This window comes from Artemia franciscana, chromosome 21, assembly GCF_032884065.1.
Source record: "Artemia franciscana chromosome 21, ASM3288406v1, whole genome shotgun sequence".
Taxonomy (NCBI): domain Eukaryota; kingdom Metazoa; phylum Arthropoda; class Branchiopoda; order Anostraca; family Artemiidae; genus Artemia; species Artemia franciscana.
This window is the reverse complement of record NC_088883.1, coordinates 28,294,062-28,319,214: the sequence shown is the minus strand read 5'-3', so window position 1 is coordinate 28,319,214 and position 25,153 is coordinate 28,294,062. Positions and strand designations below refer to the sequence as shown.

The 25,153-nt window shown below is 35.0% G+C and overlaps 1 protein-coding gene across 3 annotated transcripts in view; it reads right to left on the bottom strand.

The window, feature by feature from the left end:
* Positions 1-25,153, bottom strand: part of LOC136040789 (terminal nucleotidyltransferase 4B-like) — a 168,473-nt gene that overhangs the window by 89,583 nt on the left and 53,737 nt on the right. For all 3 annotated transcript variants that reach the window (XR_010620884.1, XM_065725118.1, XM_065725119.1), the window contains exons 7-8: positions 12,726-12,922; positions 4,265-4,475 (exon numbers count right to left, since the gene is read on the bottom strand). Coding sequence is in view for 2 of the 3 variants with exons in the window: in XM_065725118.1 (XP_065581190.1) it covers positions 4,265-4,475; positions 12,726-12,922 (408 nt within the window). In the remaining variant the exon portion in view is untranslated. The remainder of the gene's footprint in view (positions 1-4,264; positions 4,476-12,725; positions 12,923-25,153) is intronic.

The window sequence follows — 25,153 nt, the reverse complement described above, 5'->3', positions numbered from 1 at the left end:
TCCTTAGCCTTAAAAGCTGACCAAATAAGATCTACTGCAAAAAGCTCCTTTTAGGACAAGGTAAAAGGGTATCCCAGGTTAATTTGAGGGGCATTATAAGGGCATAACTAAAAAATTTCAATAATTACTTCTCACATTGCTCATAATCTATGTACTAGTATTGATCATAATTGAATTCTTAAAAATTTCTTGGGGACAAGTTCGTCATTATTACCAATCAAATAACACTAGTGCTACCAGCAGTGGAGGGTTGCCTAGCAGAAATAGATAAACCAACAAAAAAAAATACTTAAATCCAGATTAGCTTATTTTTTTTATATTCTCCAAAAATAAAAGCAAGTCTAAAAGTAAAATTTTGAAAAAATAGTTAAAATGCCTCTCGCCGTTCCCTTTCGGTAAAAGTGAGTCTTAAATACGTTCTAAGACTACACTGGCTATTAATGACGTTTGACAAAAAAGAAGAAATCAAAGAAAAAAATAGCCAAGAAAACCAGACAAGGATGATTTTCCAAAACATCTCTTTTTGGTTGATATTCCAAAATATCATATTTTTATGTCCCCTTTGTCTCTTTTTCTCACTGGCTGAAAATCCTTTTTTTGTCAATAGTGAGTCCCAGTGTGAAACGAAAGTTCTTAAAAGAGATAAATAAAATGAATAAAAAAAAAATTGTTTTAATGTTATTTTCTCTCTGGACGAAAAAGAAAAACAAGACCTAAGAGCTCATATGGCACTTCGGAAGAGCCAAGAGCTCATGTGGTATGAGCTCTAGCAAATTCTAAGAATCAATAGATTGCTTTAAAAGGAAAATCAGAGGCTTAATACCGGTCGGGATTTAAAATAAGAGCTCTGAGTCACGAGGTCCTTCTAAATATCAAAATTCATTAAGATCCAATCATCCACTAAGTTAAAAATACCTCAATTTTTCCTCTCCTCTCAGTCCCCAGATGATCGAATCGGAGAAAACGACTTTATCAAGTTAATTTGTGCAGCTCGTTGACACGCCTACCAATTTTCATCGTCCTAGCACGTCCAGAAGCACCAAACGCACCAAAGCACTGAACACCATACCTAACTCCCCCAAGGACAGCGGTTCCAGTCCGGTTACGTCAATCATGAATCTACGACATTTATAAGCGTTTTCCAAGATTTCCGGTTTCCCCATCCAACTCCCCCCAATGTCAACAGATCTGGTCAGGATTTGAAAAAAGAGCTCTGAGACATGAGTTGCCTCTAAATATCAAATTTCATTAAGATCCGGTAACCGGGTTCTTAAGTTAAACATTACCTCACTTTCTCTAATTTTTCCACATTAACAACCCCCCGCTCCCCCAAAGAGAATGGATCCGTTCCAATTATGTCTATCACGTATCTATAATTTGTGCTTATTCTTCCCATCAAGTTTCATCCCGGTCTCTCCACTCCAAGCGTTTTCTAAGATTTCCGGTTTCCCCCTCCAACTCCCCCCAATGTCCCTGGATCTGGTCAGGATTTGAATTGACAGTTCTAAAGCACGCGATCCTTCTAAATATCAAATTTCATTAAGATCTGACCACCAGTTCGGAAGTTACAAATACCTCTTTTTTTATTATTCCAAATTACTCCCCCCTCCCCAACTCCAACAAAGAGAGCGGATCCGGTATGGTTATGTCAGTCACTTATCTTGGACTTGTACTTATTCTTCCCACCAAGTTTCATCCTGATCTCTCCGCTTCAAGTGTTATGCAAGATTTTCGGTCCCCCCCCCCCCAATGACACTGGATCCAGTCGGGATTTAAAAATAAGATCTGAGTTACAAGGTCCTTCTAAATATGAAATTTCATTAAGATCCGATCAATTCTTTGTAAGTTAAAAATGCCTCATTTTTTTTTTAATTTTTTAGAACTAGCCCTTCCCATCAACTCCCCCAAAGAGAGCGGATTGTGATTATTTTTCCCACCAAGTTTTATCCCGATCCCTCTGCTCTAAGCGTTTTCCAAGATTTTAGGTCCCCTACCAACTCCCCCCAAATGTCAGCGGATCCGGTCGGGACTTAAAATAAGAGCTCTGAGACACGATATTCTTCGAAACATCAAATTTCAATAAGATCCGATCACTCCTTCATAAGTTAAAAATACCTTATTTTACTTTTTTTTCAGAATTAACCCTCCCCCAAACTCCCCTAAAGAGAGCGGATCCGTTCCGGTTATGTCAATCACGATCTAGGACTTGTACTTATTTTTCTCACCAAGTTTCATCCCGATCCCTCCACTCTAAGCGCTTTCTAAGATTTTAGGTTTCCCCACCCCAACTCCCCCAATGTCATCTGATTTGGTCAGGATTTAAAATAAGAGCTCTGAGACACAATATATTTCAAAACATCAAATTTCATTAAGGTCCAATCACCCGTTCGCAAGTTAAAAATACCTGTTTTTTCTAATTTTTCCGATTTAACCGACCTCCCATCCCCCCCCCCCCAGATGGTCGAATCGGAGAAACGACAATTTCTAATATAATCTGGCCTGGTTCCTGATACAACACCCAAATTTCATCGTCCTAGCTTACCTGGGAGTGTCTAAAGTAGCAAAACCGGGACAGACAGACCGACCGACAGAATTTGCGATCCCTATATGGCACTTGGTAGATACCAAGTGCCATAAAAAGGAGACACGTCACTAATACCAATACAAAGAGTGATTTTCCTTGTTTTTCAAGATGGGAGGGGGGTGTGGAAGGCTTAGAGACTGCTTCAGGGTTTTTGACCATGGTAGTTCCAATGGTGCGCTTCTTATTTTGCTTTTATTTATTCCAGCTTTTCTTCTATTTTTTTATTATTCCAGCTTTTCTTCGAAATTTCAGTAAATTTATTTTCGTAGGTTTTCCTTTTAGTTTAAAATGAATAATCATTTAATTTCCATGAAATTAAATTTGTAATGAATAATTACAATTAATTTCTTGAATCAGCGTCAAATGGCGATTCTTCTAAATATGAAAATTTGCAGATTTTTTTGATTATAAGAAGGGCAGTAGACCTTTTAAATTCGAATCGAGTGAGCATTCTCCTAAGTTTTTACGACCATTTCTTCAGTACGAAGCGATCGGAATAAAAAAAAAAGAAGAGAAAATCCATAGAGGTCCCCTCATTCCTTACTATGTGTCCCTAACTGGGACCTCTTGATAATTTCCAACGAAATTAAATTAAAAATGAATAATCATTTAAATTCCTCAACCAGCGTCAAAAGGCGGTTCTTCTAGATTTGAAAATCCACTAATTAGAAATTTAATTCAATACTTTTTTACTCTAAGAAGGGCACTAGAACTTTTAAATTCGAGTCGAGTGAGCATTCTCCTAAGTTTTTACGATCATTCCTTTAATACGAAGCGATCAGAAGAAGAAAAAAAGAAGAAAAATTCACAGAGGCCACCTCGTTCTTTATTATGTGCCCCTAACTGGGATCTTCAGATAATTTCCAATAAAATTTAATTTCCAATGAAATTAAATTTAGAATGAATAATCATTTAATTTCCTGAATCAGCGTCAAATGGTGGTTCTTCTGTATTTGAAAATTTACTTAAAAACGCGATGTTTAATTCTCGGTTACTATGGGCTAAAGTTCGTCTTTTACTAGATTACACCTATTGCTGCAACCACAATGAAATGAGTTTCCTCTCTTTTTCTTTTTGTCTGAATTATTACGGATACGTTATTACGGTTTTCGCAAATTCTCATCACTAAAATCACATTCCAGAACCCGCAATGGGTTGCTGGAACTGAAATCGAACTTCAGATCCCTTATTACCAAACAGCTATCAATCCTACTTGGCCACCATAAGAGGAGAGTTCCCCCCCCATAGTATCTTATTAATCTTGAGTATAGATTCATAAGCGATTGAATTGGGGTAAAAAGGTAAAGAACACGGCATTGGACTTTGCAGTCGCAACCGGCGGTGCTGATCTCCGTTCCTTGGCTCTTCAGCAGGAAGTGCAATGGGGGGGGGGGGCAGCCATCCTGTACTTTCGCACACCCTTCCTGTTTACCTTTCCTAAATTTCTCCAGGTACCCATTTAGAGCTGAGTCGACTCTGGCTGAGCTTACAGAGTCGAGCCACTGACCACCGTTCCAAACCAAATAATTGGGGACACTAAGATTTGAACCCTCGCCCTCTCGGACAAAGAATCCTAAATCCAGAGCACCAATCCACTTGGCTAGGACGGCGCTTTGACGGCTTTTGAATTGGGGTAGCTGGAAGTTTATGGTGGCAGGAAGGTTTAGGATTCGGACTTACCTGTGATGAGACAGGAGGGTTGGGTGTTGCAGGTACAATAAAAATCTGTTGTTGTTTAATCGCAGGTGAGCCTCTATCACTGCTACTGACGTCGTCTTTCGCATCACTAACTGGACTAAGCGACACAGGGGATGTTACAGGAAAATTCTGCCTCACCCATTCCCTATATTCAACTACGTCATCTGTGATTCGTATTATCCGACCCAGTATACTGAAATATAGAACTAATTAGATTAAAAGAAAGTAACTGACAAAATTGAACACCTGATGCCACCGAGACTTTTTGTTTAAATGTAAGAATTTTTTAAAAACTGAATTAGCTATGCTACGATAGTTTTTAAATATACCGATCTCTCTCTCTCTCTCTCTCTCCTCTCTCTCTCTCTCTCCTCTCTCTCTCTCTCTCTCTCTCTCTCTCTCTCCTCTCTCTCTCTCTCTCTCTCTCTCTCTCTCTCTCTCTCTCTCTCTCTCTCTCTCTCTCTCTCTCTCTCTCTCTCTCTCTCTCTCTCTCTCTCTCGAAATCCTCCGAGGTGATCTAATTGAAACTTTCAAGATATGTCACAAATACTACATTTGTCTTCTTAAAGACAAATAATCTGCAAGGACGCAACTTTCAGCTAAGACAAAACAGTTTCAAGAAAGAAGTTGGAAGGTGGGCCTTCTCTAACCGAGTAGTTAAGGAATGGAACAACCTCCCGCAAGAAGTGGTTATGGCTGACTAGCAATTCTTTCAATAATAATATTGAAAAGTTTTTTTAGTGAAAGTAAATTTTTACAGAAACGAAAGTCTTTTTATCGCAGTATATTATCGCTTTATTCAATAACTGTATCAAAAGCTTTTCAAAAATGAAACAAAATTGCGGCAAGGCTCTGGTGAAATCGCTAATCTGAAAACCGTAACGTGATGCTGCAGAACGGGTAGCAGTTTCATCAGAGACTTTGTGTCTGGTAGAAAACTTTACAATCAAGCTTAATTCTCCAGGTTGTCAGTAGCTGGCTATACATAGCTTATTAAATTTCCTGACTGGAAAGTTTTTTGTTTTTTTAAACACATTTTTTGCCATCATTGGCTAGAGTTCGACCTTTACTAGGTCCTAAGAGGAGAACCATGATTTTGACTGCACTGGCAGCACGACAGCACCAATTCAAAAGCTGGCATATTAAAATACATTTAAAAGAAATAAATTCAATTATTGTGTTGCGAGAGCAACACTTTGGTTTTGTCCCGTTTTTTTTTGTTTTTTTTTTTCCTATGCCGCCGATCTCAGCTTATTCCTGGAAACTGGTAAGGGTCTAACCTGTGCGGTTTTTACGGAAAGTGTGGACCTCAGGCCGGATTGATGAATATGACATTACATTTTGGAAAGCTCCGTAGAACTCTTGCCTGGGGCCAAAAAGGATGGTTTTTGCTTGTCCTCGAGCCAGAGCCTATGGTGTGCGAAGTGAAGTGGAGTTATATAGCCTATGTCAGAGAGGAGTATCTGAAGTTGTGTAGCCAAGCTTTCGTTTCATCAAACCATGTTTCTGCTTTCGAGTGGAAAGCTCTGTTCTAGCAGGCAAGCAGGCAGGCACCAGTTTCAAATTGAAGATGGACTAAAATCTATAAGTGTTAAATATATGCGGTAGTTCCCCGGCCCCACAGCCAATATATCTTCTTTGAGTGATAAATAGAAAAATTTACAGAAACAAAAAAGTGCGATTTTCCCACGGGTCCGAAAGTGCTGCCATCTATTGTTTCTAGCCATTTCTGTTCGTGATTTCAGCTGACTTTACCATTCTTTTTTTCTACTTGGGATTGCAATAGAGAATCGAAAAACAAAATACAAAACAAAAAAAAACAAAAATACAAAACAAAAACAAAAAAAACAAAAATGTTTTGCATAGAGGTAACAGACTGGGACTAAGAAGTACGAGTAATTATTTCCCGCAGATTTGGTCTGTTACTGATCAGAGACGTCACTAGCCAAAACGTTAGTGGGGGGGGGGCAAAGGATTTTAATGACTGTATGATCATTTTCACCGACTGATTTGAACGATATTACTATTAAGATTACTCCATAAAAAATAACAAATAAAAACGCAGCCATTATTTTTTTTTATAGGGAAAAAAACAACATTCTCTTTTTTTTGTAGATAGGAACTTATAACCTCCACAAAAGGGTTCTCTAACATGCTCAATTGCCATTGCCATTGAAGCTAAGCCCAATCGCTGTTCAGGACAGGATGGTATGGTTTCTTTTAATCGTCTTCTATCTGCTAATGCAGCATTCACATAATACTGCAGTTTGACCTGGATACTGTGCAGCTCTTTTTTAGATATGGGGTTCTAAACCCTGGCAAAGGTTTTAGACTAAACAAAATCAATTGGTTATCTTAGAATTTTCGTTTCCCTGAAATCTTGACTATGTTTAAAGTACGTTTGGCATTCCTGTTGCCAAAAACAAAAATCATTAAATCAGCACATAAATCACTAGATCACTGAAGAAAATCCCTAGATCAACCAAAAAATCACTAAAATCCAGCGATTTTTTTCACCGGATGATAACTTTGGTTTAAAGTACCCAGGTACCAAAAACCTGTTGTTGTGGTTTTTTTTTAGAAAAATTGTATCTTCCTTTAATCTAATACCTTGTGACTCTTGAAAATTTGAATATTTGAATAAAAAGGGCACTAGAACTTTTAATTTTGAATCGATTGAGCATTCTCTTCAGTTTTTATAATCATTCCTTCAATACAAAGTAGTCAAAAGAAGACAAGGCCCAAAGAGACCAAATCATTCTTTACTGTCTACTTCACCCCAACTGGGAGCACTTGATCAGGAGGTTAATAAAGGAGAAAGGGGCGCAATTTGAAGTGAGTTCCTACATCAAAGAAGAGCAATAAAATTCGATAAAAACACTTTTACCCCTTAGACCATCTTGGGTCTATTTATAACTGAAAACCGCAGTTTTTCTAAGGTTTTTATTTCTTGCTTCAAAATTTTGAAGCTTTTAGTGCAGTACCGTATTTTCGTCACTGTTGCCGCGTTGAGCCACGGACAATTAATAAACCAAACTAATTGGTTAAATTTGAAAACGTTGTTTGTCTATACAACTAAACAGTAATAGTCTGTTGATTTCCAAAGACAACTGCAACTTCAAACGGAAACTATGCCTTCTTTAGTTGTTGCGTGCTATCTGTTTTTAGTTTATTTTTTGCCGATTTTTCGCCCACGTTTTTTTTGACGTTGAAGAAAAACGGCGTGGCTGCATGTGGAGGTCTTTTTCAACCAAAAATCGAATAACTAGGTTTCCTATCGAATCCTATTTTTACTGTCCTTGGCATACATCAAGTCTTTAGTTAGTTTATATTGTACATAGAACTTTAAAACAGGGTTCGATCCCACTTTCTTGAACTGAAACTGAGGTAGATACCCAAGATTTTTTCTTTATTGTATTGCCTATGAATGACATTATATACTCATTTGAACTATTATGTATCAAAACAATAATTTTTGCGAAGAAAACGATTTGATCCCCCTGTCAGGGTGAAAGGTCAGGATGAAGGGATGGGATGGGTTACTTCCCGTTTTAAAAATAAAAGTTAATAGGTCACTAATAAGTTTGGTAGCCTTTTTGGAAGCCAACCTGGTAACAGTAAAGTCGAAAAAATGGTAACGTAAAAAAACTTGGTTATCTTTACGATAATCTACCTGGGACCAATTGTTTATCCTTTGTGAATTTACAGCTAAATTGTTCAAACTAGAAACAAAAATTATGAGCAGAATAATTTTGGACAAAATGACAAAAACGAGGACAAAATGGAATAATTCAAAAAAGTAAATTAAATAAAATAGTTTTTGTATTGAAAAACAATAGCAGGAAAGAAAATACTTAAAGGATGAAAATACATTAGTTTCTTGGCACAAAGACAAAATTCAGGCTTCCCACAGAATACTCCCCTTCCCCCTGAAAGGCCAGAAGCTAACAATGGAAATGATAAGTTTTTTCGGGGAAAAAAGCTTCGGGGCCCAAAATCTTTGTTTTAATTATGCCCCCTTCCCCTAGAATAATTTTTTTAGGTTTTTCTATCATTGTAATTTCTATTCTTTTTAACGTTACATTATTATGAGCTAATTATAATTTTGTTTTTAAGTTTTAATGTTGCTTTTTTCCTCCCGTTAAAATACTTTGTTTGTTTAATTTAATTAATCTAAAAAGAATTCTACCATCAAAGTACTGCCAAATTCATGTAGGTGGATGAATAGTTAACAAACTCGCTAATAGTTGACTGTTAATAAAAAGAAAAACATATTTATTTCCACCTTTTACTTATTATTCAAATTATGAACCATTTTACGCTCTCCTGTGAAATTCATATTAAGTAACAACGACTTTTGAATTACGATAGCCATATTTTATATCCTCGGTGCTTTAGTATTCGAATAAATACGGTTGTTATCGTAAAAATGTTCTCCTTCATATCATGAAACAAAAACAATTCCCAGTAAAATACCTTATTTTTGCTCTACTGTCAAATTGTGAAAATAAATAATCCCTTTTGTTTCAACAATACTTAAACAATATCTATCCCCCTTCGGCCACCAACAACACTTAAATAAAATCCCAGATTACTTGGCATCGAAACTGACATCCTAATTACTATCAATATTGATAATGATCACTATTGTCAACAGAACTCGATTTATTCTCCAACATTTTTCTAACCTCTTGTACACACTGGGGTTTGAAAAAGGGGTCGAAACAGGCCCAATAAATGTTGACAGTATAGGTATAACTGAAGCATTAAAGACAAACTACAATACATATGAACTTTTTTGGCCATAGAAACTACATGTCAGCCACCTACAGCAATTATGTGCAAATGCAGAGCAGATGGCAGCTTTGCTTAGTTGGTTTTCTTGTTTTCTGTGTTCTTGTTTTCTTGCTCACGATATTACACCTATTTCCAACACAATTTTTTGTGTTTCCTTGTGTTTTTTTTTGCGTTTTCTTGCTCACGATATTACACCTATTTTCAACACAATTTTGAATTGTATTTCAAATCTTTCTCTTACCTCTGGTATATACTAGAGTTTGAGAAGGGGATTGAAACAGGTCCTACAGACGTGGACACAACGATACAGGCATAATGGAAAGCATTATGGATATACAACGTTAAGCTTTCTATGGCAACCATCAGCAGTAATTATGCGAAAATCTTCTTCAGATTGCAGCTCTGCTTCGTTGATTGTTCTCTTGCACATAATTTTCACCTATTTCCACCTATTATTTATGACTTTCACCTATTTCCACCTATATTCACCTATTATTTATGATTTTCACCTATATTCACCTATTATTTATGATTTTCACCTAATTTTTATGATTTTCACCTATTATTTATGATTTTCACCTATTTCCACCTATATTCACCTTTTATTTATAATTTTTACCTATTTTCACCTGTTATTTATGATTTTCACCTATTTTCACTTATATTCATCTATTATTTATGATTTTCACCTATTTTCACCTATTATTTATGATTTTCACCTATATTCACCTATTATTTATGATTTTCACCTAATTTTTATGATTTTCACCTATTATTTATGATTTTCACCTATTTCCACCTATATTCACCTTTTATTTATAATTTTTACCTATTTTCACCTGTTATTTATGATTTTCACCTATTTTCACTTATATTCATCTATTATTTATGATTTTCACCTATTTTCACCAAATTTTTATGGTTTTCACCTATTTATATTCACCTTTTATTTATGATTTTCGCCTTTTTTTTTACCTATATTCACCTATTATTTATGATTTTCACCTATTTTCACCTAATTTTTATGATTTTCACCTATTTATATTCACCTATTATTTATGATTTTCACCTATTTTCACCTAATTTTTATGATTTTCACCTATTATTTATGATTTTCACCTATTTCCACCTATATTCACTTATTATTTATGATTTGCACCTATTTTCAGCGGAATTTTGATTTTTATTTCGACTCTTCTTCTTCTATGAAACAAAGAAGAAAAAATAAATAAAGAAGAGAGAATAGAGGGTAGTGTCAGCCAGTGGAACATCATGAAGAGGAAATAAGGAAATATTTCGACAAGGATCTCCGCCGAGTCGTCCTCAGTGCAAAAAAAAAAAAAAAAAAAAAAAAAAAAAAAAAAAAAAAAAAAAACAGGGTTCGTCTCTCGTGAAGTCTACTTCAAAAGGTTACATTGTTTTTTGTTTTTTTTTTGGCATTGAGGACAACATGGTGGAGGTCCTTGTCAAAATATTTGCTTATTTCCTCTTCATGTTGTTTCACTGGCTGACACTACCCTCGTTTTTCTCTGCTTTATTGTTTTTTTTTTCATTTATTATATTTTCTCTTCCTTATTTCATAGGTCATGTATAGCCAGTTAGGCCTTAGACTGTATTAAATAAAAAAAAACAAGTTTTTTTAACTGAAAGTAAGGAGCGACATTAAAACTTAAAACGGACAGAAATTACTTCGTATATGAAAGAGGCTGCTTCCTCATCAACGCCCCGCTCTTTACGCTAAAGTTTGACTCTGTCTATCAATTCTTCTTTTTAAAACAGTAAAAAACTTTAGCGTAAAGAGCGGGGCGTTGATGAGGAAGCAGCCTCTTTCATATACGAAGTAATTTCTGTCCGTTTTAAGTTTTAATGTCGCTCCTTACTTTCAGTTAAAAAAACTTGTTTTTTTTTATTTAATTTCTGAACGTTTTTGAATCAATGCATGTTTTGATTTTGGCTCTCCGCAGAGGAATAATTAAAACGAAATTTGCATTTTTTTTTTTTTGGCTAAATGGCTTTCTCATAATTTTGATCGAATGATTTTGAGAAAAAAAGAGCGGGGGAGGAAGCCTAGTTGCCCTCCGATTTTTTGGTTAATTAAAAAGGCAACTAGAACTTTTAATTTTTTACGAATATTTTTATTAGTAAGAGATTTACGTAACTTATAAATTAGCTTACGTAAAGAACTTTTGTATTCTCATATTTTTATTACATATATGAGGGGGTTCGCCCCCTTGTCAGATCCTCGGTCTTTACACTAAAGCTTAAATTTTGTCCCAATTCATTAAGAATGACCCCAGAATCACAAAAGCCGTAGAATAAATAGTTGAAATTACTAAAAATACTTTAACGTAAAGAGCGAGGTATTAGGAGGAGGTGAGCCCCTCAAATGGGTAATAATTTCTGTTTGTTTTAAGTTTTAATGCTGTTCCTTACTTCCAGCTGAAAGTACTTTTTCATATTTATTTTTTCATTGTGTTTTTAAATAATGCTAGTAAATCCTGCGCTCCCTTCATGGAGATTTTCATCCCCCATGACAAATTATCGATGGAAAGTTCCCCCAGCATATCCCCCTCTTCTCAACCCCTCCCCCAACCAAAAAAATCCTCCTGAAAACGCCTGTACACTTCCCAATAACCATTACTATATGTAAGCATTGGTCAAAGTTTGTAACTTGTTGCCCCTCCCATGGGGACTGTGGGGGAGTAATTCGTCCCTAAAGACATAGTTATAAGGTTTTTCGACTACGCTGAATAAAATGGCTATCTCAGAATTTTGATCTGTTGACTTTGGTAAAATAATTAGCGTGGGAGGGGGCCTAGGTGCCCTCCAATTTTTTTGGTCACTTAAAAAGGGCACTAGAACTTTTCATTTCCGTTAGAATGAGCCCTCTTGCAACATTCTAGGACAACTGGGTCGATACGATCACCCCTGGGAAAAAGAAAAAAAAAAACAAAAAAAAAAAACAAAAAAACAAATAAACACGCATCCGTGATCTGCCTTCTGGCAAAAAATACAAAATTCCACATTTTTGTAGATAGGAGCTTGAAACTTCTACAGTAGGGTTCTCTGATACGCTGAATCTGATGGTGTGATTTTCGTTAAGATTCTATGACTTCTAGGGGGCGTTTCCCCCTATTTTCTAAAATTACGCAAATTTTCTCAGGCTCGTAACTTTTGATGGGTAAGACTAAACTTGATGAAACTTATATATTTAAAATCAGCATTAAAATGCGATTCTTTTGATGTAGGTATTGGTATCAAAATTCCATTTTTTAGAGTTTTGGTTACTATTGAGCCGGATCGCTCCTTACTACAGTTCGTTACCACGAACTGTTTGATTTAGGTCTTTTCCTTACCTCTGGTAGACACTAGAGGTTGAAAAAGGAGTTGAAACAGGTCCTACATATGTGGTTAAAATAATATAGGCATTAAGGCCCAATGTGGCCAAGTAATTAATAAGGCCCAGTGTGGCCTTAGAATGCACTTAACTCTTTTTCTTACCTCTGGTAGACACTAGAGTTTGAGAAAAGAGTTGAAACAGGTCCTACAGCTGTGGTCAAAACGATATAGGCATTAAGGCCCAGTGTGGCCCAGGCATTAATAAGGCCCAGAGTGGCCTTAGAATGTATTTAACTCTTTTTCTTACCTCTGGTAGATACTGGAGTTTGAGAAAGGAGTTGAAACAGGTCCTACAGCTGTGGTCAAAACAATATATGCATAACGGAAAGCATCACGGACGTACAACGTGCCATATGAACTTTTCCCTATATCATTACCAGGTTGAAGTGGATCTTCTATGCAAAGAATTGATGGAGATTGGCCGTCATTCAGCTGACGCTGAACCTGAAATGAAAATGAACATGCTTATAATGGGCAGAAAATTATCATATAACAAATACCAAGGTTATCAAAACCAAGGCCGTATTCAGGGGGGTTAGGGGGTTTGAGCCCTCCCCCATAAATGTTTGTCTGACTTGTAAAAACGTAACAAGAATGGACAATGCGTTTTTTGAGGTTTTTTAAAAGCTCCCCTCGAAAAAAGTTCTTGTGTAAAACAACCCCCCCCCCCCAAAAAAAAAAATCCTGGATACGGCCCTGATCAAAATAAAAACATTTTCTTGCATCCTGGACTCATCTTAGGTCAATTCATTCCTGGAAACTACGATTTTCTCATATTTTTCTTTTAGTTGTTTCAAATTATGAAGTTTTTAGGGCTGTACTAGCCTTTTGTCATTGTTGCCACGTTGAACCACGATAATATAGAAGCAGAACTAATTACTTAAATTTGACAGCACTTTTCGTCCGTAAAATTTCAAATACTAACCTTCTTTTAATTCTCGAAGACAACTACACCTTTAAAGCTACGTCTTCTTTATCTTTTTGGGGTCATATGTTTTTAGCTACTTTTTCGCTGAATTTTCACCCTCCTGACTTTTTTTTAAATAGGGCACCTGCTGCTATTAAAAATCGCAAAACTGCATATGAAGCTCTTTATTGAAAATTTAATTCCCGATCTTTCCAAATTTTTTAAGATACGAGGAGTGTCTTTCAAGTAAGGTCCGTTTGAAGAAAAGTACACGACAAAAGGTTATTTAAAAAAATCAATTTATTTTCAGACAGTACATACTTAAATATATTTAACGTTATAGTTATCAAGTTTGTTCACACACTTATCATACCTCTCAACTAATTCCTCTTTATAAAAAATTATAATATAATATAATATAATAAAAATAATATAATATAATATCAAAAATTGCTGCCTGCCCTGATAACTGCCGTTATCAGAATTCACTGCCTTTTTGCGTTGCCATCATTATTGCCACGGTTGCCACTGAGGTATTGCTTGAGGTGGAGAAATGGATGAATTCAATCAACGATTGTGGATGGCGACGGTGGAAGATTAGGACTTCGGGGTGGGGGGTAAAATGCTCCCCAGCCAAAACTGTCAAAAAAAAAACTGCAGGCCTGACCTGCAGTGTGAGGTCTTGTATTGTCATGAAGAAGGATACTTCCCTTTGTCAGCATGCCAATTTTTTTTTCTTTTGTTTTTGCCACCTCGGTGGCCACCGTTACAATGATGACGATGACGTAAAAACGACTTTGAACTCTTGGTTATCGGAGCGGGCAGCGAGATTTTATAAAGAGGTTACTTTAAAATTAGTTGAGAGGAATGATAAGTGTTTTAAAAAACTTGGCAACTATGCCAAAAAAAAAGAGTTAAGTATGTAATTTCTGAAAATAAATTTACTTTTTGAAAATAATGTTTTGTTGTGTACTTGTGTTCAAACGGACCTTACTTAAAAAATATCCCTCGTATAAATGGTCGTGTAGCCATTCACATTTAGAATTGATATTCTAAATTGGTAATTTAGGTAATTGGTAATTATTCTAAATTGATATTTAATTGGTAAACATTCAGAATTGATATTCACTGTCCTTGGTACTTACAAAAAGAAAATTGAAGGCAATTCCTAATTACAAAAAAAAGAAAGAAAAGGAAATATAACAACGGGAAGATAAGACTTGTTTTCTTGCACCGTTTTGCATACATACTAATGGGGACAAGTTTCATTCGTAATTAAATATTCAGGAGAAAAGTCTGTGCGCCTGTGCATCTTTGTAATGGGTCCTAACTGATAACATACCAGGACATGAGAGCAAAATTGTCCTACTGTTGACTCATCCCGAGAAAAATACAGTTAAAGATTTTTATCGCTCCTTTCTGAACACCCCATAATCCATTTCATTTATTGATTTTAAAAAACTGTATCAGCTGAATTTCTTATTCGGTCATCAATACTAGAGAAAACACATAAGGGGGACAGTAAGGAAAAGTGCTGACGTGTTGATTAGAATATAACTGTGTTTTCTGTTACTAGGCAACAAGGGGTCCTAAAGAGGCATATGAACCATTCAAAAGAGCAGAAATAATAATGACAAAAATAATAATAACCAATATCATTCAAATAATAATATAATATAAATAGATAACAGTATGATAATAATAATAATAAGAAATAACAATGGTAGAGGATCTCCAAAATTGGGTTTTACAAAAGGATAATTTCACTCTCAGGTAGCAACAAGCTTATCTATATATATAAAAATAAGTTGTCTGTGTGTGGATCTGTGGATCAGGTGACGTCATGTTTGTCCGCATATGACGTCTGAATTATTTCACACTAATACAAAAGAAGAAAAAAACTAAAAAAGGTAAAAACTACAAAAAAAACTAAAAAGAAAAAAAAACTAAAAAAGGTAAAAATCTAATAACTAAAAAAAAACTGAAAAAAATAAAAAAAGGCAAAAACTACAAAAAAAATAAAAACTAATAAAAAAACTAAAAAAGCTAAAAAACTAAAAAAACTAAAAAAAACTAAAAAAAGGTAAAAAACTAAAAAAAACTAAAAACTAAAAAAGAAAAAAACTAAAAAAAAGGAAAAAACTGAAAAATAAAAGAGAAAAAGGAAACTAAAAAAATATGAATAAATATATATAAAAATAAGTTGTTTGTGGGTTATGTCTGTCTGTCTGTCTGTCGAGTGACGTCGTGTTTGTCCGCATATGACGTCTGAATTATTTCACACTAATACAAAAGAAGAAAAAAACTAAAAAAGGTAAAAACTACAAAAAAAACTAAAAAGAAAAAAAACTAAAAAAGCTAAAAAACTAAAAAAAAGGTAAAAAACTAAAAACTAAAAAAAACTGAAAAAACTAAAAAAAGGCAAAAACTAAAAAAAAACTAAAAACTAATAAAAAAACTAAAAAAGCTAAAAAACTAAAAAAAACTAAAAAAACTAAAAAAAAGGTAAAAAACAAAAAAAAAAACTAAAAACTAAAAAAGAAAAAACTAAAAAAAAGGAAAAAACTGAAAAATAAGAGAAAAAGAAAACTAAAAAAATATTAATAAATATAAAAAATATAAAGATAAATATAATATAAATTAGCAATCAACAAAGCACCGAGACACAAATGACGACCGGGACACAGGGAGTATAAATGACGACCAGGACATAAGTAAAAAAAAAAAAACTAAAAAAAACTAAAAAATGGTAAAAACTACAAAAAAACTAAAAACTAATAAAAAAACTAAAAAATCTAAAAATCTAAATAAACTAAAAAAGAAAAAAAAAGAAAAAAGGAAAAAAATAAAGGAGAAAAACAAAACTAAAAAACGAATGTATATACAGACCGGGACACCGGGATACAAATGACGACCGGGACACAGGGAATATAAATGACGACCGGGACACAGGGACACAACTACAATGGGGACGCCGGGGGGCACAGGGGGATATAAATGACGACCGGGACACCGGGACACAAGGAATATAAATGACGCCCGGGACACTCAAAGAGAAATCACAGACTGGAACACCGGGACACAAATGACGACCGGGACACAGGGAATATAAATGACGACCGGGACACAGGGACATAACTACAAAGGGGACGCCGGGGTGCACAGGGGGATATATAAATGACGATGGCGACTCAGGGAATGGTCGATTAGCAATCACCATCAACAAAGCTCAAGGGCAATCATTAGAATCATGAGGTATAGATCTGAATACGGATTGTTTTCCCATGGACCATTATATGTTGCATGTTCAAGAGTCGGTAAACCTGACAATCTATTTATATGCACAGACAATGGGACAGCAAAGAATGTTGTATATTCGCAAGTTTTACGTAGTTAAAAACATATATATATATATATATATATATATATATATATATATATATATATATATATATATATATATATATATATATATATATATATATATATATTCACAGGTGGGACATAGGGACACAACTACAATGGCGCGTAACTAATATGGCGCGTAACGACTTACGCGCGCGGGGGGGCTTGGGGGGTGCGCGAAGCGCCCCCACCAACTAGGTGTTGGGGTGGCGCGAAGCGCCACCCCAACAGCTAGTACATTATAAAAATACACAAGCTTATATATTTAGCCCTCCGACGAGCCTTGACTGGTAACATATTGTCATCATTTCTATTTATGGGATAAGAATCAAAAATTGAAGGAGGGACGTTGCTTACTTTTTTGTAGTTCCTAATTTCAAGGCAATTCCCAATTTCAAAAAAGCTAAATTCAGCTCTGGATTCTGAGTTTTGGACATATTTGATAAAATAGCGTAACCTGAAAGCGATTTTATTTTCACTGTCCTTGACACTTTAGCTAAAAAGCTAAAGCTTTTTACTATTTTAAAAAGTAGAGTTAAGAGGAAGGGTCAAACTTCAGCGTAAAGAGCGGGGCGTTGATGAGGAAGCAGCCCCTTTCATATACGAAGTAATTTCTGTTCGTTTTAAGTTTTAATGCCGCTCCTTACTTTCAGTTAAAAACATGTCTTTTTTATTTAATTTCTGAACGTTTTTGAACTAATGCATGTTTTGATTTTGGCTCTCCATAGATGAATAATTATAAAAAAATTTCATATTTATATGGATTTCTCATAGTTTTGATCGAATCGCTTTGAGAAAAAATTTGCGAATCACTTTGAGAAAAAGAAAAACCTGGTAAAAAAGAAGTGGGCGTATCCAGAAATTAAGGTAAATTTGTAGTTTACAACATACTTTAGTTACAATGAAAATGAATACATCAATTGATGGCTTTTCTTATGCCCTTTCACTGTTCAATAATTCTTCTTGGGATAAATTCCATTTTGATCCCTTAATGGGTCCCCCAAAAGGTAATACAGTTCATAGTTGCCAAAAGTTTACAACACGTTGAAAAAAGGTGTATAATGAATTATTTTTCAAATTACTGAAAAAAGTATCGAGGGCACAAATTTTGCTGAATTTACAAAAAAGGAGAAACACCTCCCAAAAGGAGGCTAGTTTTCATTAGAATTATGAAATATGTCCAGTATACGAAACAAAAAAAAATTATATACGAAGTTTACAACAAGAGGTTCCTTGCGCGGTTCAGGATTGAACCGGAGAAATTTCAATTTCAAAGACTCCGTCTCTTTCACTGCGCCAGCACAAGGTATGAAAATATTTTATTTTGAGACATATTGGTGTAAACTCATTGTAAATATAGTGTAAACAAGAGTGTTCTTGTTCTTGTATTAAATGTGGTCATCAGGCCTCGCGTTTTTTACTTATTACCTTTGTACTGAAATAAGCTGGTAAAAAAGAAGTGTCCGCATCCAGAAATTAAGGAAAATTTGCAGTTTACAACATACTTTAGCTACGATGAAAATGAATACATCAATTGATTCCTTTTCTTATGCCCTTTCACTGTTCAATAATTCTTCTTGGGATAATTTCTATTTTGATCCCTTAATGGATCCCCAAAAGGTAAAACAGTTCATAGTAGCCAAAAGTTTACAACATGTTGAAAAAAGGTGTCAAATGAAAAAAAAATCGCCATTTGCCACGGATTCAGGAATGGTGATTATTATTTTCCTTAATGTTAATTGTCAATTGTTTTTAAGAAAACAAATCTGCAGGAATTTTTAAGAAATAACCTGAAACAACTCAAAAATCAAACCACAGCAAAAAAGTGACGTCATTATTGAGAAGTTTTTAGCCCTTTTTTTTTGCAAATTTGCATCCATAATAACATTTCAAACAGTTCGTGGTAACGAACTGTAGTAAGGAGCGATCCGGCTCAATAGGAACCAAAACTCTAAAAAATTGAATTTTGATATCAATAGCTACATCGAAAGAATCGCATTTTAATGCTGATTTTAAATATATAAGTTTCATCAAGTTTAGTCTTAGCCATCAAAAGTTACGAGCCTGAGAAAATTTGCCTTATTTAGGAAAATAGGGGGAAACACCCCCTAAAAGTCGTAGGATCTTAACGAAAATGACACCATCAGATTCAGCGTATCAGAGAACCCTACTGTAGAAGTTTCAAGCTCCTATCTACAAAAATGTGGAATTTTGCATTTTTTGCCAGAAGACAAATCACGGGTGCGTGTTTATTTGTTTTTTTTTTTTTGTTTTTTTTCCCAGGGGTCATCGTATCGACCAAGCGGTTCTAGAATGTCGCAAGAGGGCTCATTCTAACGGAAATGAAAAGTTCTAGTGCCCTTTTTAAGTGACCAAAAAAATTGGAGGGCATCTAGGCCCCCTCCCACGCTAATTTTTTTCCCAAAGTCAACGGATCAAAATTTTGAGATAGCCATTTTGTTTAGCATAGTCGAAAATCATAATAACTATGTTTTTGGGGATGACTTACTCCCCCACAGTCCCTGGGGGAGGGGTTGCAAGTTACAAACTTCAACCAGTGTTTACATATAATAATGGTTATTGGGAAGTGTACAGACGTTTTCAGGTTTTTTTTTTGGTTTTGGGGGTAGGGTTGAGGGAGGGGGCTATGTGGGAGGATCTTTCCTTGGAGAAATATGCCATGGTGGAAAAAACTCAATGAAAAGGGTGCAGGACGAATGTGGTCACGTTAGAAAAAAACGTCAAATTAAGAGCTTAACATACAATGCTGGGTGTTCGGAGCCTCTCTATTATGGAGTATAATTTGAAAATAACACAACTATACGAGCGATAAAACATATAGACCACAACCATAACTCAACTAACGAAAGAACTGCTAAGAGATAACACAACTATAAAGCGAAAACAGGTGAAAACTAACGGGAAAATAAACGAACTAAGAGGTGGAAGGGGCCCAGAGAAAAAATATAATCCTTGTTCAATTTTGAGCCTAACTTCCGCAAAGGAGTAATAATGTCAGAAGCCCCGAAATACCGAATTATTTTCTTTTCAAACAGTTCGTGGTAAGGAACTGTAGTAAGGGGCGACCCGGCTCAATAGTAAACGAAATTCTAAAAAACTGAATTTTGATGCTAAAAGATACATCAAAAGAATCGAATTTTTACGCTGATTCTAAATATACAAGTTTCAATTAATTTAGTCTTTGTCATCAAAAGTTATGAGCCTGAGAAAATTTGTCCTATTTTGGAAAAAAGGGGGAAACATCCCCTAAAAGTCATAGAATCTTAACGAAAATCACACTATCGCATTCGGTATATCAGAGAACTCTATAGCAAAAATTTCAAGCTCCTATCTAAAAAAAAGTGGAATTTTGTATTTCTTGCCAGAAGACAAATCACGGGTGCGTGTTTATTTGTTTTTTTTTTTTCCAGGGGTCATCTTATCGACCAAGTGGTCCTAGAATGTCGCGAGAGGGCTTATTCTAACGGAAATGAAAAGTTCTAGTGTCCTTTTTAAGTGACCAAAAAAATTGGAGGGCAAATAGGCCCCCTCCCATGCTCATTTTTTCCAAAAGTCAACAGATTAAAATTTTAAGATAGCCATTTTGTTCAGCATAGTCGAAAACCATAATAACTATGTCTTTGGGAATGACTTACTCCCCCACAATCCCTGAGGGAGGGGCTGCAAGTTACAAACTTTGACCAATGTTTACATATAGTAATGGTTATTGGGAAGTGTACAGACGTTTTCATGGGGATTTTTTGGTTTGGGGGGTGGGGTTGATGGGAGAGGGCTTTGTGGGAGGATCTTTCCTTTGAGGAATATGTCATGGGGGAAGAAAAATTCAATGAAAAGGGCGCAGGATTTTCTAGCATTACTATAAAAAAACAATGAAAAAATAAACATGAAAACATTTTTTCAAATGAAAGTAAGGAATAGCATTGAAATTTAAAACGAACAGAGATTATTACGCATATGAGGGGTTCTAAAAATACTTTAGCATAAAGAGCGAGGTATTTAGGAGGAGATAAATACCTCGCTCTTTATGCAAAAATATTTTTAGTGATTTCAACTATTTATTCTACGGCCTTTTTTATTCAGGGGTCATTCTTAAAGAATTGGGACAAAACTTACGATTTAGTGTAAAGAGCGAGGTATTAACGAGGGTACAAACCCCCTCGTACAAATAATAAAAATATAAGAATATAAAAGTTTGTTACGTAAGTTAATTCTTAAGCCAAAAAAAAAAAATTAATATACTAATTTCATTTCAATAATTTATGTGCGGAGAGCCAAAATCAAACATGCATTAATTCAAAAACGTTCAGAAATTAAATAAAAAAAAACTAGTTTTTTTAACTGAAAGTAAGGAGCGACATTAGAACTTAAAACGAACAGAAATTACTCCGTATATGAAATGGGTTGTCCCCTCCGCAGTCCCACGCTCTTTACGCTAAAGTTTTTAATTGTTTTAAAAAGTAGAATTGTGGCAAAGAGTCAAACTTTAGCGTAAAGACGGAGGAATTGCGGAGGGGACAACCCATTTCATATACGGAGTAATTTCTGTTCGTTTTAAGTTTTAATGTCGCTCCTTACTTTCAGTTAAAAAAACTAGTTTTTCTTATGTAATTTCTGAACGTTTTTGAATTAATGCATGTTTGATTTTGGCTCTCCACACATGAATTATTAAAATGAAATTTGTATATTAATTCCTTTTTTTTGGCTAAATGGCTTTCTCTTAGTTTTGATCAGACGATTTTGAGAAATAAGGGATGGGGAAGGAGGCCTAGTTGTCATGCAATTTTTCGGTTACATAAAAAGGCAACTATAAATTTTTATTTTTAACGAATTTTTTCGAATTAACGAATTTTATTATTTTTAACGAATTTTATTATTTTTAACGAAATTTTTAAGAAATAACCTGAAACAACTCAAAAATGAAACCACAGCAAAAAAGTGACGTCATTATTGAGAAGTTTTTAGCCCTTTTTTTTTGCAAATTTGCATCCATAATAACATTTTACTATCAAGACTGAGAAAAGTGATAATTACAATTCCTGAATCAGCTGCAAATGACAATTATTTCCCACAAGCCAGGTTTTAGAATGAATTTGAAAAGCCTTCTCACCGAATCACTTATTTATGCAAACAAGCATAAACTCATAAAGCCAATGAAAAAAAAACTATTCCTTCTTACGTTTTGACGTCCCCTAAACTTATGGGTCTTAATTTGTACCTTCTACAGGCAAAAGCCAAACACAAAAAGAGAAGCAAATAGTGGAAACCTAACTTAAGAATCTGGGCCAACATGTCCATCTTCTGAGCAGCCAATTGTGGTGGATGCTCAGTGAACGGAGGCCTATGAGCAGCTTTGGGAGGATTATTTATTAAGAGTGAACTTACTTATTCTAGGAGCGTGAATGTCGAACGTGACTGGAGGGGGGGATTAGTTAAGATAATATCTGAAAAAATAGCTTAAAAAATGAACAAAAAACGTGACTTTAGAGACACGTTCAGTGAAAGTGACAAAATATGACACGTCCAAAAAAATGTGACAAAAAGTGAAAAAGTGACTGCGGTTGTTCCCTGCGATCATTTTATTGATTATATCGATTATAGTATTGCTATTATAGAAACAGCATAAGAAAAAGGCGTCAAGTGATATATTCACTTTCACCATAGCTAAATTATGTTATAAACAGCAAATTTACTGAAAGTATATCTAGTGGTGAGGGGCTAGGAAGCTAAGACAAAAAAAATTTCTGAGGGGAGGGGTACTTTTTGTTTTTGTAGTCTATTCTGCCGTAAAAATTTGTCCTGCTTTTTGAAGAAAAAAATTGCAAGATCTCCAATAGATCTTGCAGCCCGCCTTGAAGTAACAAAGATTTTATGTTCAGACTCAACCCCCAAAAGCTACAACAAGGTCAGCTGTAGAGACGAAAGCCAGCCTTGACAAGCACAATCTCAGCAATCCACAGCAAAAACCTAATCTAGACTTGGCAAGCACAATCTCGGCTATACTCTGCCAAAACTTAGAATCTACACAACAATTTTAGGCTAAAAATGGACCTTCCCTAATTTCGACACGGCAAATCAATGACACAGCAGTGGCTTCGCTAGAGGGGGGGACGGCTATCTCCTAGCGAAGTCTCAGATGGGCACCAAACTCAGCATTTTTGACAATACTATAATCTTAAGATGTCTCCTGGGTGTGGGGGTAGTGTTAGGGGGGATCACTTGCACCGCGCAGAAATTTTAGGGGGTACAAAATTTCAAATAAATAACCTAACTGTTATTTAATACATCTCTTGGAAAGGATCTTGTATTTAATTTCCTTACTATTAAAAGTGATTTATAGAGTTCTTGCTTCGAGAAAAACTGTTCATTCAAAATGAATACGCTAAAAAATTTGTTCAGTTTGACCAGGTCTTATTTATAAATAAGCTAAGCATAAAACACGCAATTGAACAGTTCATAGTGGCGTATTGCAAGTAAGGAGCGACTCTTGCTAAAAGTAACCAAAACACTAAAAAAAAATGGATAGCAATGTTGAAATTAGAATACATCAAAAGAATCAGCATTTTTAAGTTTAGTCCAATCTATATAAGATCCATCAAGTTTCAAATTACTGAAAAAAGTATCGAGGGCGCAAAATTTGTTGTAAAAAAGAAGAAACACCTCCTAGAAGGAGGCTAGTTTTGATTAGAATTACAAGATCAAATTGAGCATATCAGAGGATCCTAGCACAGAAGCTTCACTAGGAAATTTGTTCTTAAAAATCACTTGGGTTAGAATAGGACTATTGACGATAACAAATACTAAGGAGAGACTTGGCCTAATAGTAACCAAAACTCTAAAAACGAAATTTCGGTAACAATATATGAATTAAATGAATCGACTCTTTAATGACAAAAATATGAATTCCATTTAAGTTCTGATTCAGCGAGTCAGAGAAGTCCGGTGCCAAGGTTGCACTGCGAAATAAAGATGACCTGGAGTAGAGTTTATCAGTGAATAAAGTAACTAAAATGGGTAATCCTAACAATTATGAAATATGTCCAGTATACGAAACAAAAAAAGTTATTTACAAAATATACAAAGAAAGCTTCCTTGCGCTGTACAGGATTGAACCAAAGAACTTTCAATTTCGAAAACTCCGTCTCTTCCGCGGCGTCAGCACAAGGTAGACAAGTATTTTATTATGGGACATATTGATGTAAACTGATTTTAAATATAGTGTAAACAGGAGTGTACTTGCTCTTGTATTAAATGTGGTCATCAGGCCTCCCGTTTTTTACTTATTACCTTTGTAGTGCAATAAGCCGGTAAAAAAGAAGTGGGCGTATCCAGAAATTACGGTAAATTTGCAGTTTACAACATACTTTAGTTACAATTAAAGTGAATACATCACTTGATGCCTTTTCTTATGTCCTTTTATAATTCAATAATTCTTCTTGGGATAATTTCCATTTTGATCCCTTATTGGGTCCACAAAAGGTAAAACAGTTCATAGTAGCCAAAAGTTCACAACATGTTGAAAAAAGGTGTCTAATGAAAAACAAATCGCCATTTGCCACGGATTCAGGAATGGTGATTATTATTTTCCTTAATCTTAATTGTCAATTATTATTAAGAAAATAAATTTGCAAGAATTTTTAAGGAATAGCCTGAAACCCCTCAAAAATGACACCACAGCAAAACTGACGTCATTACTGAGGAGTTTTAGATTTTTTTTTTGTGCAAATTTGTATTGAAAATAACATTTTACAATAAAGACTGAGAAAAGTGATAATTACCATTCCTGAATTAGCTGCAAATGACAATTATTTCTCACAAGCCAGGTTTCAGAATGGATTTGGAAAGCCTTCTCACCAAATCACATATTTATGCAAACATGTATAAACTCATAAAGCCAATGAAAGAAGCTTAGTCCTTCTTACGTTTTGGCATCCCCTAAACTTAAGGGTCTTAATTTGTGCCCTCTACAGGCAAAAGCCAAATACAAAAAGAGAAGCAAATACTGCAAATACAAAAAGAAGAATCAGTGAATAGAGTAACTGTAAAATGCGTAATCCTTACAATTATGAAATACTAGCTGTTGGTGTGACGCTTCGCGCCACACCAACACCTAGTTGGTGGGGGCACTTAGCGCCCTCCCAAGCCCCCCCCCCCCACCACACGCGTAGGTCGTTACGCGCCGTATTAGTTTCGCGCCATTGTAGTTGTGTAATAGATTGTCAGGTTTACCGACTCTTGAACATGCAACATATAATTGTCCATGGGAAAAACAATCCGTATTCATACCTATACCACATTTTTCTAATGATTGCCCTTGAGCTTTGTTTGTGATGATTGCAAATCGA